At 47.3% G+C, this 16,559-nt stretch overlaps 1 protein-coding gene across 2 annotated transcripts in view; it reads right to left on the bottom strand.

The window, feature by feature from the left end:
• Nucleotides 1-809: 809 nt before the first annotated feature.
• The window catches only part of LOC144142800 (uncharacterized), a 36,768-nt gene continuing 21,018 nt past the window's right edge, over nt 810-16,559 (bottom strand). For both annotated transcript variants that reach the window (XM_077674558.1, XM_077674567.1), the window contains exons 9-14: nt 11,531-11,629; nt 10,844-10,971; nt 9,483-9,631; nt 7,916-7,963; nt 6,799-6,992; nt 810-3,742 (exon numbers count right to left, since the gene is read on the bottom strand). In XM_077674558.1, the coding sequence (XP_077530684.1) occupies nt 3,508-3,742; nt 6,799-6,992; nt 7,916-7,963; nt 9,483-9,631; nt 10,844-10,971; nt 11,531-11,629 (853 nt within the window). In that variant the 3' untranslated portion in view covers nt 810-3,507. The remainder of the gene's footprint in view (nt 3,743-6,798; nt 6,993-7,915; nt 7,964-9,482; nt 9,632-10,843; nt 10,972-11,530; nt 11,630-16,559) is intronic.

Here is a 16,559-nt window from a genome sequence, read left to right as displayed (position 1 = left end):
ACTAGAAGTTTGCTCAAGTCAATTTAAATTTATTGCGTTCCACTGCTCCAAGCAGGGTGCCGTGATGCCAGCGCTCCCGTACGGCGGAGACGCGCGTGAATCGAGGCACTGTACTATTAAGTTTAGAGAACCACGTTGCTCTACTCCAGGTGTTGCATTGCTGTTTGATTTCTTATATGACTCCAGGTAGCGCGGTCAACAGCAGGCGACGGTTTTCTGCAGTTGATGTATTTCATTTGCTACCGCAAAAACAAAGCATCCGTGAATTTTTTAATAAAGGAACACTGCAAGTATCACTCATGTATTGATTTTCTGCCTTATATTTGCGTAGCCTTGTTCTTGTTCACCAAAGTTGACAAGTATGAACATTAACATTGGACTCGACGTTTACATTTGACTGTGGGTTTGTTTCACTTTGGCCGGGTGGCTGAATCGAATCAGACAGACAGACATAGCCAGACCAACACTTTTGCTTTTAAAAGTAGCCCAAGAAAGACTATCTTCTTTAAAAATCTCTGTGCAACATTTTGTCAACCCCATAAAGTGCAGAAGCTTAAAGCAAACAGCCTAAAACCAGCATAACAATGGGCGGGCTGTTTGTTTAGATGCAGCTGTTGCTATCACTGCCCACCAAAGGGAAGAAAACCTCAAGTTCCGTGGAGGAGTTGCTGCGCAGTGACCCCACTGTTCCAAGTGGCCCAACCAATTTTCACGTCCGTGTTGCCTCCATCATTCCCTGTGTTGCTGCCACCTCCTTACAAACAAATGCAAATGGAGGCAAGCGACAAATATACCTTGACCCAAGCAGATAAATTAAAAAAAAAACTTTAATAACTACCAATACATGCGAGAGAAAACACTTCAAATCACACCGGACTGCCATACCAGAGTAGCTATTACAGATAACTTAAAGCGACACAAATTTATGTACACGTTAGTTACCACAAACCACCGAACAGTTAACTTTCAGCGGTAATTGGCAAGAAAAAAAAATCACATGTAGCAGTAGCCCTACTGCAGCTGCACTATGCGGGGAGATTCTGTGACCAGGACGCACCTTTTCCCTAGAACAAACAAAGTGCACAAATGTGTGTGAAGCTCGGGAACCGCCTCTTTGATGCCGTGGCTGTAGTATTGGCACAAGTCTTTTGACAGACACCAAAACTTGCAGCAGTTTTGCGCCATATCGACACGACCAACAACGCGCACTTCAGCTTGGCTGCGCCAGTAGCAAAGGGTAAAGATTCACATAACATTGCGGAACACCACAAACACTATTTACTTCCCTGTGCGCAAGAATATCTGGTATGCCAGCTTATCGAGCCTCGCTACAGTTCTCGCATGGTTACAGGTACCAGTGGCCAAAGCCTTACTGCAATTTGCATGCTATACATTTCTAAGCAGTGCACGGCAAAATGGACCCCCTACGGTTTTCGGATGGATGGCTTTTTTCACAGACACAGAGCGTCGAGCAGAACAAACTTGTGCGCGCAGCATATGTACATCAATCTACAGGAAATGTACTTCTACATTACATGTACCAACGTAGTCTTCAAAGGGCACGCTGAAAAGCGTTCACAGTTATATATATATATTACTGGAATGGTTTTAGACACAACTAGAATGGGAGGGGAAAACAAAAACCCCAGAAAGCATTGTTGTCACCGGTCTTTTGAAGAAAAAGAAGATGAAAAAAAATTCAACAACCAAGGCTTTGGAGTCGCAGTTTGGCATGCAAGCGCAGCTGTACATGTGTGCAGAATGCCAAGCATTCTATTTGTGACACTGGACGAAAACGGTGTCTGCAGCGCTGCCACAGAATCAACAACTGCTGAAATATGCATTGTATTGCTGACATCCAAATGTGCCACACTTTTTAAGCTTTATAGCAATGCGATTCATTCTGCACAAATTAGATTAGCGCGGTTTATAAACGCCGCAAATCACCAAATACCTCTGTGGCCCAACATTAGTGGCAGCGTGATGCCTGCTACCATGGCGTGGATATCACCCAGAAAGCGCTGCAAGAGTTCCCGATCGGGTCTGCGGCAGCATTTGCACATGCGAGGGATGCGCTCTTGCAGAGGCCCCATCAGCGTGCCACGTGCTGTCCACACTCTTCTGAACCACACCAGACACAAATAGGAGACCAAAACCTACGTGGGAGCAAAATGAAGTGTGCTGCACGAAGCAACCTCATTGGACGAAAGCGCACTCTGCTTCGCCTGGCAGTTTCTTTTCAACTTTGGTGAAACTAGAACTCCTGTCATCACACAAGCTCTAAGGGTACGACACAAGTAGCAGCAGCAGCAGCCAAAAGTAAAGCAGTGGTCACCTTGCCTTTTTTTTTTTCTTTCTTTGATAGCATCTGCCCTAAACTTTCTACTTAGACACCGGAAAGAACACTTGACAGAATAAATTTGCTCTTTACAAAAAATTTAGATGGGCACACAGATTTTCAAAACTGGACACCTCAACGGCGCAATGCAAAGGCAACTCCTAACTGACAAAGACCTGACCCCCGGCACAAGTCTGAACACAAAAGGGGAGGAACACAGTAAGTGCGTTTGACATTCGCGAGTGCCAACAAAGAGCGAAATGGTCATAAAAAAAAAAAGAAAAAAAAAAAGCAGCACTAACACTTGGCAGAACTGACGAAAACACACATGCTCACAACAATTGAAAATAATTTCAAATTGTGCTAGACAGTATAGTACATTTGTGAGGCTACAGACAATTTACCATTACAAAATCACGGGGGAAAAACGAAAGAAGAAAAAATAAAAAAAGGGTTCTCAGTTCTGTCAAATGTGCACTCTTCTCTTTGTCTTTGGAGCCACTCCTTTTTACGACTGCTTTAAAGAGAAGAGGCTGCTTGCAGAGGCTTTCTTTGTGCATATTGGCTAAAAGCAGGGAACCTGCTCAATCAGAAACGACTAATTTTCTCGTCTCTTCTATTCACCGAACAGTCTTTGGCTGGGGTAGTCCACCTGAGAATGCCGAGGCTGGACTAAACAAAGAAACACACTGGTTTGAAAAGACATAAATAACAGAAACGACAAGCTTTTTTTTTCCAACCTTTTAACCTAACTGCATCCAAAAAGTTTGAAGCACAGCAACACGAAAAAGATCAGACAGGACTGCAAACCTCCTATTTATACAACCAAAAAGTAGACAGTACAGGCACTGCCCCTGCTACGTCCCACCAGGTTGTGTTCTACGAACACCTGCCCAGCTGTGTCGCACAATAGCCAGGTTGTGCAGAATGAGCATTGAAAGAGGTGTGTGCAGAGAGAAGCTCATACTGAACAGCACTGCAAATACTTGGGCAACCTTCCACGGGACGGGGGAAGGAAACCACCCGCATGAACACGGGTCTACTGGTGGCTAAGGTGTGTGCAGGGAGGGACGCCGGAAAGGAAGGAAGGAGGGTTGAAATTTTATCCAAAGCAGCAGTGAGACGTCCTCCTAAGGGCAGCTCTCGGGCGAGGGTTGGGGGGAGAGCGTTCAGATGGTGAGCTCCGAGGAGTCTGCTGCCGGCGGCTGGGGTGCCACGAGGGCAGTGGTGAGCATGGCCCGGTGGTCTGCCGGCAGGTGTCCCCCCGTGCGGGGCACCACCAGGCGGGTGCTCGTGGCCACCACGACGCGCTCATTTCCGGGTCCCGTAAGCCGCTTCCCCAGGATGCGCACAGCTGAATACTTCGCCCGCTGGTAGGCCTCCAGCACACTGATGCCCAGCAGCCTGCAAGAGACGCCGCGTGCTCGGTATTCTGGTTCACCAACCCATGCTGTCAAACCGGCACACACTGCGCGCAGCCATGGGTGGTGTTACCGTGTACCCTGCATCAGCTGTCACTCACCCGGACAATGATCATCAGCTGACAGGCACAGACAAACTGCCCACGAGAACGAGGTGTTAGCCAGCCCCACTGCCCTGTCGCTGTCCCACATCTACAGGCCCATCCGTTCAAGGATACAGCAGATGTCACAATGAATAAACATAGCACCGCCAGATTCCCCACTTGTTCCATGGCAAAATAAACTGCTTCTTACAATGCATTAATAGTCACAAACAATGAAATCACAGTATGGGCCCACATGAAGGGCAATATTTCAAGACAAATATAAAAGATTCGCCATGCTGTCGGCTGCGCTACTGTAGATGTTTAATGTAGACATGACCTCCACTCCATGCACACTACCTGTGGCACATTTTTCTCACCCTCGAGGCCCTTCCCAAAAGAAGCATCTTAGCTGCTTCACCCTACAAATGCTCGTCTGGTACCCTTCTAACCATCACAAGAGGAGTCCAAGAGGAGGAGGAGGACGCAGCTTCAATGAATGACTTAATCACAGGCTTAAGGGGGGGGGGGCTACCCTTGAAGGCTAAGTTTTTTGTTTCTGGAAGTATCTGAATGAAATTTTCAGGGTATTGTTATAGCATCAACATTAGAAAAAGTGCAAAGTTTCATCGAGCTACGGAGGTTAGTTCTCAAGTTATGAGGAAATACCACGGTGGTTTGTATGGGCTTCTTATCCCAGTCCTGGAGAATTAGCCAAGCGTGCTGCGACTATGAAATTCATTATGGTTATTTCTGAATATGTACCTCAGGGCAAGACAGAGCCCTTTTTCTAAATTTTTCACCGGAAAAATTTTAGCACAGCACTAAAATTAGTGTTGCTGATCAAACATGCAAACATGATTTTGTTTTGATTTTTTACAAAATCAAGAGACAAAAATTTTCAGAAAACGGGCTTGTCTTGCCCTCAAAAATTTATTAAGGAACAGAATAAAAACAAACGGGATGCAAATCTGACAAGCACTTCTTGAGATATCACTGGGATAAGCAGTCACAAAAGGGAAAAAGTTCATTTTGAGAAAACGGCCTTCAAAGTTTGTGTACTCATTTTCACTTCTAAAAGGACCCCGCAGCATAGCTAGAGGGGTCTTGGTGCACTGTCTTCCTCCTATGTTGCTTTTCCATCTTCTCCTGCTTTCGTTTGTTGGCCTTGTTCATGCGCAGGGCGTCTTTTTCAGCAGCTCGCTGGAAGGCTAGATGGCCTGGTGTGACGAGCCCCCCAGACACGGATATTTCTCGAGTAGCCCTGTAGCAGCCCGCATTGTACCTCAGCATAGCTTCATGCAGTGCTGTCTCGACAGCAATCAATGAAACATGCCGCTCCATGGGCATCAGGGACCACAGGACTATTTGCATTTGCGCTAAGCGAAACTTCCCACCTTCACCTGTAACGATGGCAGGCACAGGGTAGGGCTCCGTGGCTTGGAACTTCCTCTGGGTCGCCGGCATAGCACCAAGTTCGTTTTGAACAGCAGCATGTTGTCTGTTCGCTTGTTCGCTGCCTCGACCTCCTCGCGTGTCAGGAAATGTGTCTCCAAGTGAACTGTACGCGACACGTTCCCACTTGTCGAGGTTGATGCGAGACCGGAGACGGAGGCCGCGGTCGCAGAGGTCGATGCGTTCGAGACGCCGGACACACTCGCAGCATCGAAGTCTTGCACAGACAGGGCAGGAGATCGTCGTTGGAAGCGCGGACACTATCGTTAGCGATGCTCTGCGCCACATTCTTCTTGGCCATGCGAACGAGCTTCATGGAACGCTTCTGCGCACCGAACGCGTGTAGCGTCCTGAACTTCACTCCGCGCATCGTGTCCGATCACGTACACGATCTGGCAGGCTACTCCGAACTATTGAAGTACGTCAGCGATCGTAAGCACGGCAAAAAACAAAGTAGAATGAGCGGACAAGCGAACGAAAAGGTGGTAAACAGTGAGGCAGAACAACAAAGGAACAGCGAAAAGCAGACGATGGCGCAGGGTATCTGGTGGATGCAAGCGGCGCAGGCCTCCGGCCGCCGGGGAGAAACGTGCGTCATCACGCACAGCAGCCAATAACGTTTGAGCGTCAGCTCGCTTGCCCGGGCAGTGGGCGCACGGTCCAATTGTAGCTTCACACACGGGACGCGGGAAACTCGAAAGCGCGGCAAGTCCCCCAATCACAAGCGTATCACGCCTCGGCCGCCAGCAGTAATGGCGGGGAAAAAAAGCGCAAGAATCCACAAACAAAACAAGATAAAAATGGCGGCTCTATGGCAAGCGGCATGGCGGCTGCGTTCGCGCGAAATTTGGGTCCGTTTCGCGTTTGCTCGCTCCTCGGGAGATGCCGCGGTTGGTTATATATTCGTTTTTTGACATTTTTACGATGAATTAGGAGCTGATAATTTCAGAGAAGCTAGTTTATGACATATACAACCCAAATACATGGTTTTCCAAAAATCACTTATTTCGCGATTTTTCGGTTTTCAAAGGCCGCGTCCCCCCTTAATACCACCTACTTTCAATGTCAGTACTTAAAGGAAAAGAACAGGTTAGCTTACAATGATAAAATAATGTGCCGTGATAGATATTATACCACACTGACAGTTAAACAAATGCTTTTCCCACCTTGAAAATAAGAAAATTGCAACATTAATCACCACCCACTGAGAGGAATCAGTTGTCCAATCAGACGAGTGGTCACAAATACACGGGGCCCATGAGAGCTCACTAACCAAGCTTTTGACATGTCCATGTGGAAGGCGAGGTGCACTCGAACACCTTCGGCACGCAAGTGCCACTAACATCTGATCTTTTCCATGAACAGGATTGGCCACACGTTTGGGCCTTCCACACACACATTGCACCCTTTCTTGCAGTGTGGGCAAACCATTTCCCGATTGGTTGAACAACATTCCTGAAAAATCGGCAGCCAGGGCTGCCCTGGTTAGTCCACCACTGACCTGAGGCAGACATATTCAGCCAGCAGGGCGAGGCCCACGGCCAGGGTACGGATGCCGACGTTGTCGAACACCTTGACCACCAGGCAAGCCCCGGAGACGGCGCTGCCCATGATGACCAGCACAGCCACCGTCTGCAGCCAGTGGGCAGTGGACAGGCCGCTCGGCAGCCACACGTCCCCACGCTCCAGCTCGTACTGGAACGCACCAAGGGGCAGGGGACACTTAGCCACAAGGTATTACACATCACTCTGGGTGAACCTGCTCTACTCCCTCGCAGGCACTCGGGCAGGGTGAGGCTGAGGTGGCTACCTTGTTATGAACGGTGCTCGACTTCTTCAAAGGCCATACACTATTCTCCATATCCTGCTGCAACGGAAACCTCGTCTTTCTGGAATTTTTCCTCTGTTGAGAACAAACTCTCTTGCAACTCCACATCTTGGCTGCAGCCTGCCTAGACAGATCAACTCGCATTCATTCTCCCCTGGGGCTGTGACTTGCCACAGTGACTCAGTGGTACACTACACAAAGACGAGGAAAAAATTGCAACTTCCTCATTCTTGCAACTTCCCCACAGGAGCGACGCCTTGGAGAGCGAGCAACAAATCTAACAAAAGCCACTAGTTTTTGTTGCAGAATGAAAAACACCTTTTACAGAAAGTCTTGTGGGCCTCAGCATCCCCGCTTTGGCATAAGTTTTGATTTATTAAAAAAAAAAGGTATTTTCAATACACTATTTCTTTTCAATACACTATTTCAATTTTACATCAAGCACTGTGTGTCTTTCAGGCTGCCCTCATCACCCAACAACAAAACACTAAGTTACGAACGGTGAGCTTCTTGAACCCAGAACAAAGCAAACAAAAATAAAAGCCTTACACACACAAAAGGACCTAGCAAGCTGCCTGAAATTCCACCAAAGTTGATTTTTTTGTTGGCAAGATGGTCAAATGGCCAACAGCCTTGCAAGGCGCAGCACATCTTTTTGGACCCCTTACAAGGCTTTAATTGTACACCAGTCACTAAATCTCTCAACCTCTCAAACCAACTTGTGTTACTAGCCACTGCAAGCCAACCAGAATAAGCAAATTGGGAAACAAAATCAGGCAGTTTTACCCACCTCTTCATTGCAGACCTTGCAGCGATTGCTATCCGAATTTCCAGCAGACTGTGAAGAGCAATGACAGGAGAAAAAGAACAGTATTTCACATTAGGGCAGAACCAAAAAGCACCCCTCAAGGATAAACCTACAATTCCTTGCAGTGGAGCCACATGTCTAACTCCTGTCTACGCAAGAAAGAGCGGCCAATTAGACTCCATAGCTTTTAAGTGCGAATGCACTTCTTAAGCGAGCCTGAAGCGTCCGCCGCCGTCCGCATAGCAACAGCTGCGGGTGCGTGCGCTCCTCGTCTTCCTTGGCAACGGGGGGAGATGAGCGCGCGCTGCCTGGCCGCTGACATGGCACATACCCACGTGGGGGATTGGCCAGGAATCTCCTCGTCTTCCTTGGCAACGGGGGGAGATGGGCGCGCGCTGCCTGGCCGCTGACATGGCACATACCCACGTGGGGGATTGGCTAGGAATCGGGCGTGAGAAGGGCTAATGCACCCGCTTAAAGGAGTACTAACACGAAATTTCAAAGCTGAGATCCGCTCTAGCAATGAAGTACAACGACAACACAAATAGGTGTCTGTGCATGGCACATACCCACGTGGGGGATTGGCCAGGAATCGGGCGTGAGAAGGGCTAATGCACCCGCTTAAAGGAGTACTGACACGAAATTTCAAAGCTGAGATACGCTCTAGCAATCAAGTACAACGACAACACAAATAGGTGTCTGTGAATAAATGCATCTTTCTTTCTTTGTAGTTGTGTGTGTGTGTGTGTGATCTCTCTTTCGCGAACATTACCGAACCGCGCAAATTCAACTCCTGCATTCGCACTTTCACATTCTTCCCCTCGGGTAAATGCGGGGAATTTTTTGCCCTTGAGTCGCCCTGCCTTGCCTTGAACCACAGTGCAAGCTTTCATGGGCAACTGACAAGGAACATTGGGTTCTTCGATTTTCCCGTTAGAGTGCCCAATAATATTCCCACAACATAAATCTACACGCAGGAAAAAAAGAAAAAGAAAAAAAAAAAAAAAGAAAGAAAGAAACGTTGCGGGCAGTTATGGGCAGTCAAAGTGACAAACCGACGAGACCACTCATGACTGTATGTGCCTATGTTTTTCTGAACTTCTACGTGATCTAGGGCAAAGCTAGCCAAAAACAGTGCGGTGCCGAGAGTTTCAAGCTAGGACTACTCTGAACCGTGCGCAATGCTGGGAACAAATTTCACGAGGAGTAAATTTTAAACACACTTGGACTCTAGCATGGCCAGAAAGAGATAAATTACGTCTCTGCACACGGCACTTACATGTAAGAAAGCAATCGAACCGAGTGTCAAGCTCTCAATCCCATTCAAACTAACTGGCACCAATCACTGTCCATGGGAGGCAAGCAGTAAATGCAAACCCATGGCCGCTGCCTTTTGCCCACTGACAACACTGCACAAGAGGTGCCCCAAAGCGCAGCTTCAGTGGCACTTGGCGACCGGCACTTGTGTTTTTTCACACGGGGACGCACGGGCATGCAGGTGCATCGTTCGTCCACAAAAACGGCACAGCCAGTGCCAGGGACAACAGACCTCGATGAGCCAGGTCCGCAGGCAGTCATGATGGACCACCGAGACGTCCCCCCTGCAGTTGCAGGGGCGGATCAGAGGCCCCGCATCGGTCCGGTCAGTGTCATAGCAGATGAAGCATTCAGGCACCTTCTCCAGGCAGCCCAGGCTGTCTGCACAGCAACGAAGCACAATGCATTTACAACACAGCCCCGGACAAGACCCCAAGACTACACGGGAAGCAACAGGTCAAGTCCCAAACTATGTTCTCGGGAAGCAACAGGTGTGAAAGGCTACCACTGGTCCAGCCAGAAATAAACACATGCCCGCTGCAAACCCCCCCCCTCCCGGGAATTCAGCCTCGAGACAAGCAAATGCCCTTGGCAAATCATCAAAACAAAAGCTACCACAGCAAAAAGCCTCCCCCCACACTGGGCACCACTTATACTCACACTCTCGAAATCCATGCAGAATGTACATACCTCATACAGCAATTGATGCACTCTTGGTTTTGTTCTGCCAGAAAAGGCTTTAAGAATCAAATGGAAAGGATGCGACAGAAACTGTGGTTTCGGTTGTCGGCAATCTATTACGATGTTCCAGGTCTCGCGTTTTTAATTCCCGAGCACAAGCAGCGACATATCGCTGATTACAACCTTTAATTTCACACTTCACTTTACTGCATGCTGTCAACTACTCATACATTAAACTTTGGCAAACCACACTCGTACATGCGTCGGCCATTTGAATTAGTTCAAACTTCGTCTATTATTGAAATGCACAGACACACATTAACTCGCATAACCAGCCCCGAAAATGCCACCCTGGTAGAAAGATGAGGAACCTGCTGTTCCTTTCAGAAACTGGGAAAAGGCTGTCCAAAAAAAAAAAACAGAAGAAGTAAGCAAATTTTTCGGCTAATTTGAGGTAACATTTATACAACTTGGAAACTTGGCAGGCACGATATTCTTACGGATAAGCCAGGCCTTCTTAAAAAGCCTCCTTCCTGCCCTTCCGTCCTGCCCTCGGCCTGGTGATCATCAGAACCGGGTGGCAATAGAGGGGAGGAATTTTGTTTGGGCTGTCCAAGAGCAAAATGCACTAAAAATTTGTGTGCAACATGAGATGTAGCAGCCTGATGTTGAGCTTCAGTTCCACGTCACAAATACGAGTTCCACATTGGCTGTTGCCAAACGGCACACAGCCTGACTGACAGCCTGCCCTACGTACATATGCTGGTCCCAGTTCACATAAATGACAGCAATGGGAAAAAAAAAAAAAAAAAAAAATGCCAGTGCTCTTACTGGACTGTTTATACAGAAAGGACAGCTCGATCTGCCCACTGATGCAGTGCCCTCTTTGGGAACAAGGCCCGCCCCACTCACCCCCACTCTTGGCCAGCTCCTTGGGCACGGAAAAGAGGGCCTCGGATTCAGTGCCTGTTGGAGTCACCTTCTCGGGCTCCCGGCGCACCAGGAGTTTCTTTGGGTTCAGAATCCACAGCTGCTGAGGCCTAGGGAATGGGGGGGGGGCACAACAAGCACTGGGTTACGGGCATGCTACAACACAAGATGCTACGGCTTGCTACAGCACATACAGCACCAAATGTTTTGCACTCACAAAGATCACAGCACAATGAGGTCTGCTTTCACTGCATTTCCACACAAGGTCACAATGGTAGTAAGCGAGGATGCAGTACAGAAAGGTCGAATAAAAAATGTTTAATAGCAATGTGCACTTGGAGACTTTCAAGCTTCATAATGCTTAGAAGTTCCCTATTTCTTTTTTTTTTCCCTATCATAAAAAAGTGAATGTTCGGATCAGCAGTTTTACCTGCCAGTTAGGCTTCCCACAAAGCACCACAGTAGAGAAAAGCCGACAACTACCAGAAATGGCATATGGCAACAAAGAAACGCTAAACCACCTGTACAGCTTTTCTTTGAGGCCTTACGGCTGCATTTCAGGTGACAGTGACCTCGCCCTTTGCGCAAAATTGCTCCACCATAGGAGCTAAATCATGCACTGCCACTCAAGAAGAGTGAAAGCAAAAGAATGGCAACATCTGTACTCACTGGACACAGTTCCAGAGCACGCAAGGGAACCACAGCGCCAGGCCCATCTCAATGACCCGGAACATGACGTCATGGCAGTTGCGGCCCAGTACCGCCACCCTGCATGGTGGTGTGAACAAATGCTCCCCATTAGAGGCCACTCACCAGCTCAATATTCACTGCTTAGGGACCGACTGATGCCGCGTTCGGCAAAGTTCCCGATTACCTCGACTTGGGATAGAAGGCCTTCTTGCCTGGTGCAAGACGTGTGGCTCGCATAGTCACTGTGCTCAGTCCTTACTGCTTCACAACACTTGGGATCAGACGCATAATAACTGTGCACCATTTCTTCCTTGAAAAACCACTTGCGCTACCCTCTTGCCAGCAGGCAGGCAGCCATGAGGTAAGGCTAGTGTAATAACACACACTTTCACCCATGCACTTCAAATCTTGCAAACCCAAGATGTGCAACCTGTTTTATGGTGTTCACTAAGTGCCCAGATCAGCAGAAGTGCCTGCATGCTTTTCTTTTATTTCTTTTACATTTATACATATACACCAGCGGTAGCCTCTCCATGCTGTTATATCTGTTTCTGCGACAGACATACACGTATGGGTTCAGTATGTTTCCCGGCATACATGTACAGTCGAATCCCGCTACAACGAAATTGACGGGACGTGCGAAAAATTTCGTTGAAGCGAAAATTCGTTGAGGCGAAATCTGCTCCAACACACCACGGAAAGGCCAGAAAAATAGCCCCGTACGTTTCCGCAACATTGGCAGCATAATACAATGTTTAGAAAAAGGGGTGACGCGCAAGAACTCATGTTTATTTGGATAACAAACATACCAATGGTTATCTGTTTTTTCACCACCCAAAGAACGCGTTACGGAGGGGGGTGAACATATGCAGGCGCAAAACGTATACCTGTACAACAAGGCGTGCCCACCGAGCTGATTACTTGCAGATAACTGCTAGGCCGTCGGAAGCCCCCCTCTCGCTTGTGGCAGGAGCAGTTCCATTATCTTATCCTCCGACAGGGCACCGCAGCTACTGACCTTGGCAGGCAAGACGCGCGCGCTTGCATTTAACATGACCGCGCGCCCGCGACTAAGAGACTAAGATAGGATGACTAGGCTTCAAGACCAAACACGCAAACATGATTTTTGCTCTTGGCTATGAAGAATGGTAGAAGGAAAACGGCAAGGACAGCTGCTCACAACGCATACATGACGGCACCGCGCCAGCAGCGGAGCACATTCATGCAATTTCAACTGGATACGGATCGGCTGTAGCTCTGGGCTCCGCCTTGGCGAAGCGGGCCTGCGCCTCGTGTAAAGACGGCCAGCCACATCGTTATCACCATCAAGCAATGGCGTGCGCCTACGAGTTATTTTTTGTTTTGTTTTGGGTGGCGGTGTGGTCGCAACGCGCATGTTTTCGGTGAAACTAAGCGTCCTGAATGTATAAAAAGTTACAGATAGCTGGCGGTATGCATATTTTATTGTAAAATAATTGTTCGAACCCAGCCCAAATCATCTAAAATTTCGTTGAAGCGAAAGCAAGCCAGACAAATGGCTCGTTGTGGCGAGGACTTTGTTGCATTGACTTCTATGGCTAGCTGACGGGGAATTGGAAATATTTCGTTGAAGCGGAAATTTCGTTGAAGCGGCGTTCGTTGTAGCGGGGTTTGACTGTACTACCATGGTGTTTATGCCTGATCTACACCCTCTAGGCAACCAGTAGGAAAGTAAACATGGCTTCCTCAAGCAGTAAACATTGTAAAAGTGCCCACCAGACTGCACCTACCTGCTACAGACATTACACAGTCACTTGTCAAAGACTCTGATGTCTACGTGTGCACTACTATGCAGATTGGCAAGAGGATTTCTCTCATGAACCCAAGAGTGCGCCAGGTGCCAGTGTCCCTCACAAACATGATCCCAACTTACTCTTGCTTAGAGCAGGACAAAATGCCCCTGTCTCTCATGATGAGCAAAGTCCAGTTTCCCATTTTTTCCCATTCATTGTTGACAAAGGCTGCAATACGAGCAACCCTGATTCGACAACACAGTGGACAACTGGTTGCAGCAAAGAGCTTGGAATGAGAACTTGCACCTGTGTTTTTTTATAAACATACCCCTGAACTTTCTATGCTGCCTAGTTTTCACCTTCAGAGAACAAAAGCAAAGAAGAAAAAACCTGCTCAAAGGACTTTCTGGGAATGGCATTTTCTTGCTGCTCCTGCAAGAACAGACCACGATCATTCTCACTGCTTCCTCATGAACACCATTAATTTTTAATAAATTAAACATTTAATTAACCCTAATGCTCATTAACAAGAAAGGCATGCAAGAAATCCATGTTTGCGTCACATTTTCCGAAATTTCTAGAGGCAGCAGAAAATTTCTAGAAAAGGAGGACACACCGACCTCAAAGCTCAAAGACTGTGTAGTGCTTTGCACTGCAGTGGACATGTCAACAATAAACAAGACATCACATGTTACAGTACCTTGCGTGCTATGATACAGTACATTTATTTAAACAACTTTTTCCTGTGTAGTAAGAATGGTCTATACAGTACACATCACATTAAATGCAGCCCCCAAATTTAAACACATCTTACGCAAACTTCCGTTTATGAACATTTCATAACCTTCTTTGTAGAAGATGCTGCTGCCCCCCCTTCAAGTTGTTCAAAAATTCTAATAAAATGAAATCGGCAAATCCAATAGTACTCCTGAAAATGGGCTTTAGTGCAAGCTGTCAGAAGCACAGTGCAATGAGGTCCGCTTGCACTGTACTTGCTGCAAAAGCTGCTCACTACATAAGGGAGCCTATGTGGCGAGTTCCCCCCCCCCCCCCACACACACAAGCTAAACCTGTACTTTTGACTCCCGTGCATTTAAATAGAACACCTCAGAGTATTTCTGATCAACCCTTGTAGAGGATTATATCCAACTCTTTTTCCATCCCTCAAAATATCTATAAGTATTTTTATACCTCGTTGCAACTGAAAGCCACAATCAAATTTTTACACCTCATGTAAATTTACAGACAAAATTTTTAAGCACTGATTTCATTTTTTTTTTCTACTTCGTTTACCCAAGCAACGTTCGACCCCCTATACTAATACCTACACTTATTGGTGCTACACGGGTCAAGTTTTAGAAGCTTTGCAATCAACCTAAATTCAAAGAATCTGTGCTGTTGGCTTGACACATGCAATTGTGATAAATCAGTTGCTGCCAACGAATACTAGTTGAAAGAATTACTTTTTAGTCACAATGTGCAAAAAGTGCAGAGAGGTCAGCTTGCACTCCACACATTACGACCTTTGGTGTTCCAGTTGAACCTTACCTGAAGCAGCTTTGATTTCTAGCTTTTTATACGGCTCTGCTTTCACACTCCCCAATCTCCTGGGTGACATGTGTGCCACAGTATATTGTGACATGTGTGCATGGGTGACATGTGACAGCATGGGTGACATGTGTGCCACAGCAGACTCCAGCACTACCTCGATAAAAATCAGGGTGAGAACTAAGCGCACAAGAGGCCAGCCCTCAGTTGGCCCTTGTTGCTTACTCGCTTGACCAAAATCTCTAACTGAACCAATGTACACTGGGCGGATTCAGTGTCTACAGTTTAACCACAGGGGACTGTGTTCAAGACAGCTCGCCTCACGCATGCAATGTTTTCACGAGAATATTTTTAGAAGACGTGTAACAGGCTCAAAATTCCAAATGGCAACCGTTTTGAAAATGAACCTGGACATCAGAAATGTAGTCTTAAAGCAGAAATGATACTTGTAAATGTCGAGCTATGGAACTGCCATTCCTGCATAATGTAGCGAGCTTCATTGTAAAATAAATGATGGAAAGGGGCAAGAAAGCCTCTCACACCCCCTGGTCCCGACCCAAGAAGTCAGCTCCTTCACTGTTCCAAGAAGGTGGGGGGCAAGAGGAGTGTTACTTCCAACTCGATCTGGCTTCCTTTTAGGGGTTACTCGTCAACGTTCCCGCACCGTTACTTTTGCTGCCTCATTTTTTCTTCGTGCAGCAAAAGACTGGAATGACCTCCCCCACCATATTGCAGCAATCACCTGTCCATCAACATTTATGCATAGCGTCACAAGCCATTTTTCAAACTAATTCATGGCTTTTTTGTACGTTTTTTTGTAACCCCACCCCTTATGTAATGTCCCTCCGGGGACCTTTAAGGTAATGAAATGAAATGAAATGAAAAGCACCTTAGGGGCTCAGGCTGTCGGCGTCTCCTGTCATTTTATGTAGTTACGGTACTGAAACACCGGGACACTTGTTTTCCAATAGCCTCGCGCTAGAACGTAACGCAGACTATATAAACACACCGAAACACTCGTTTTCCAATTCCTCGCACAAGAATGTTTCATCTCCACGGGCAAAAATGCGTACTAGAAAAACACACCGGGACACTTGTTATCCAACACCTTGCGCTAGAACGCTTTGTGCTTCGAAGACACAAGACCTTTACAGCAAAGCTGTATACTTCTATCCCCCAACAGTTTTATCTTCGTGGGGAAAAACGCCAAGGAACCAAGGCCTAAGACACCAAGTGCTCAGCATCTAAACTGCATTATGGATGATAAGGCACCTGTGAACAATAGGACTCCCCCCATGTGTTTCTGGTAAAGATTATGTTTGCAGATTATCTTTGAAGGCTAGGCAGGATCAAGTGACACTAGCTGAGCGCAAGCGACAAGCCCGCCTTCACCGGCGCCCAATCAGCGTGCACCATGTGGCAAGGGAGAGACTTATACACTGCGAACTTCGCTCCTCCTCAGATTTCACATTAGTGGAGATGGCCCGGTTTTTTTTCTTAGCTGTTCTGAGTGCTGCACTTATGCTAAAAGAAAGGAGAGGTAGCACGCCACTGCCAAAGCCAAATACAATTACACTCATAACTACGACACCATCAAACAGACGTAAACACTGCGCTAGTGGCTAAGCAACCACGCGATGTACATTCTAGCAGCAAGTTCAGCACCATTTTCACTGGTTACAAAAGTG

The sequence above is a fragment of the Haemaphysalis longicornis genome, unplaced genomic scaffold (genome assembly GCF_048455015.1).
Source record: "Haemaphysalis longicornis isolate Haplotype H1 unplaced genomic scaffold, Haemaphysalis longicornis Haplotype H1 scaffold_1, whole genome shotgun sequence".
In the NCBI taxonomy this organism is placed as follows: Eukaryota; Metazoa; Arthropoda; class Arachnida; order Ixodida; family Ixodidae; genus Haemaphysalis; species Haemaphysalis longicornis.
This window is presented reverse-complemented; position numbering and strand designations above follow the sequence as displayed.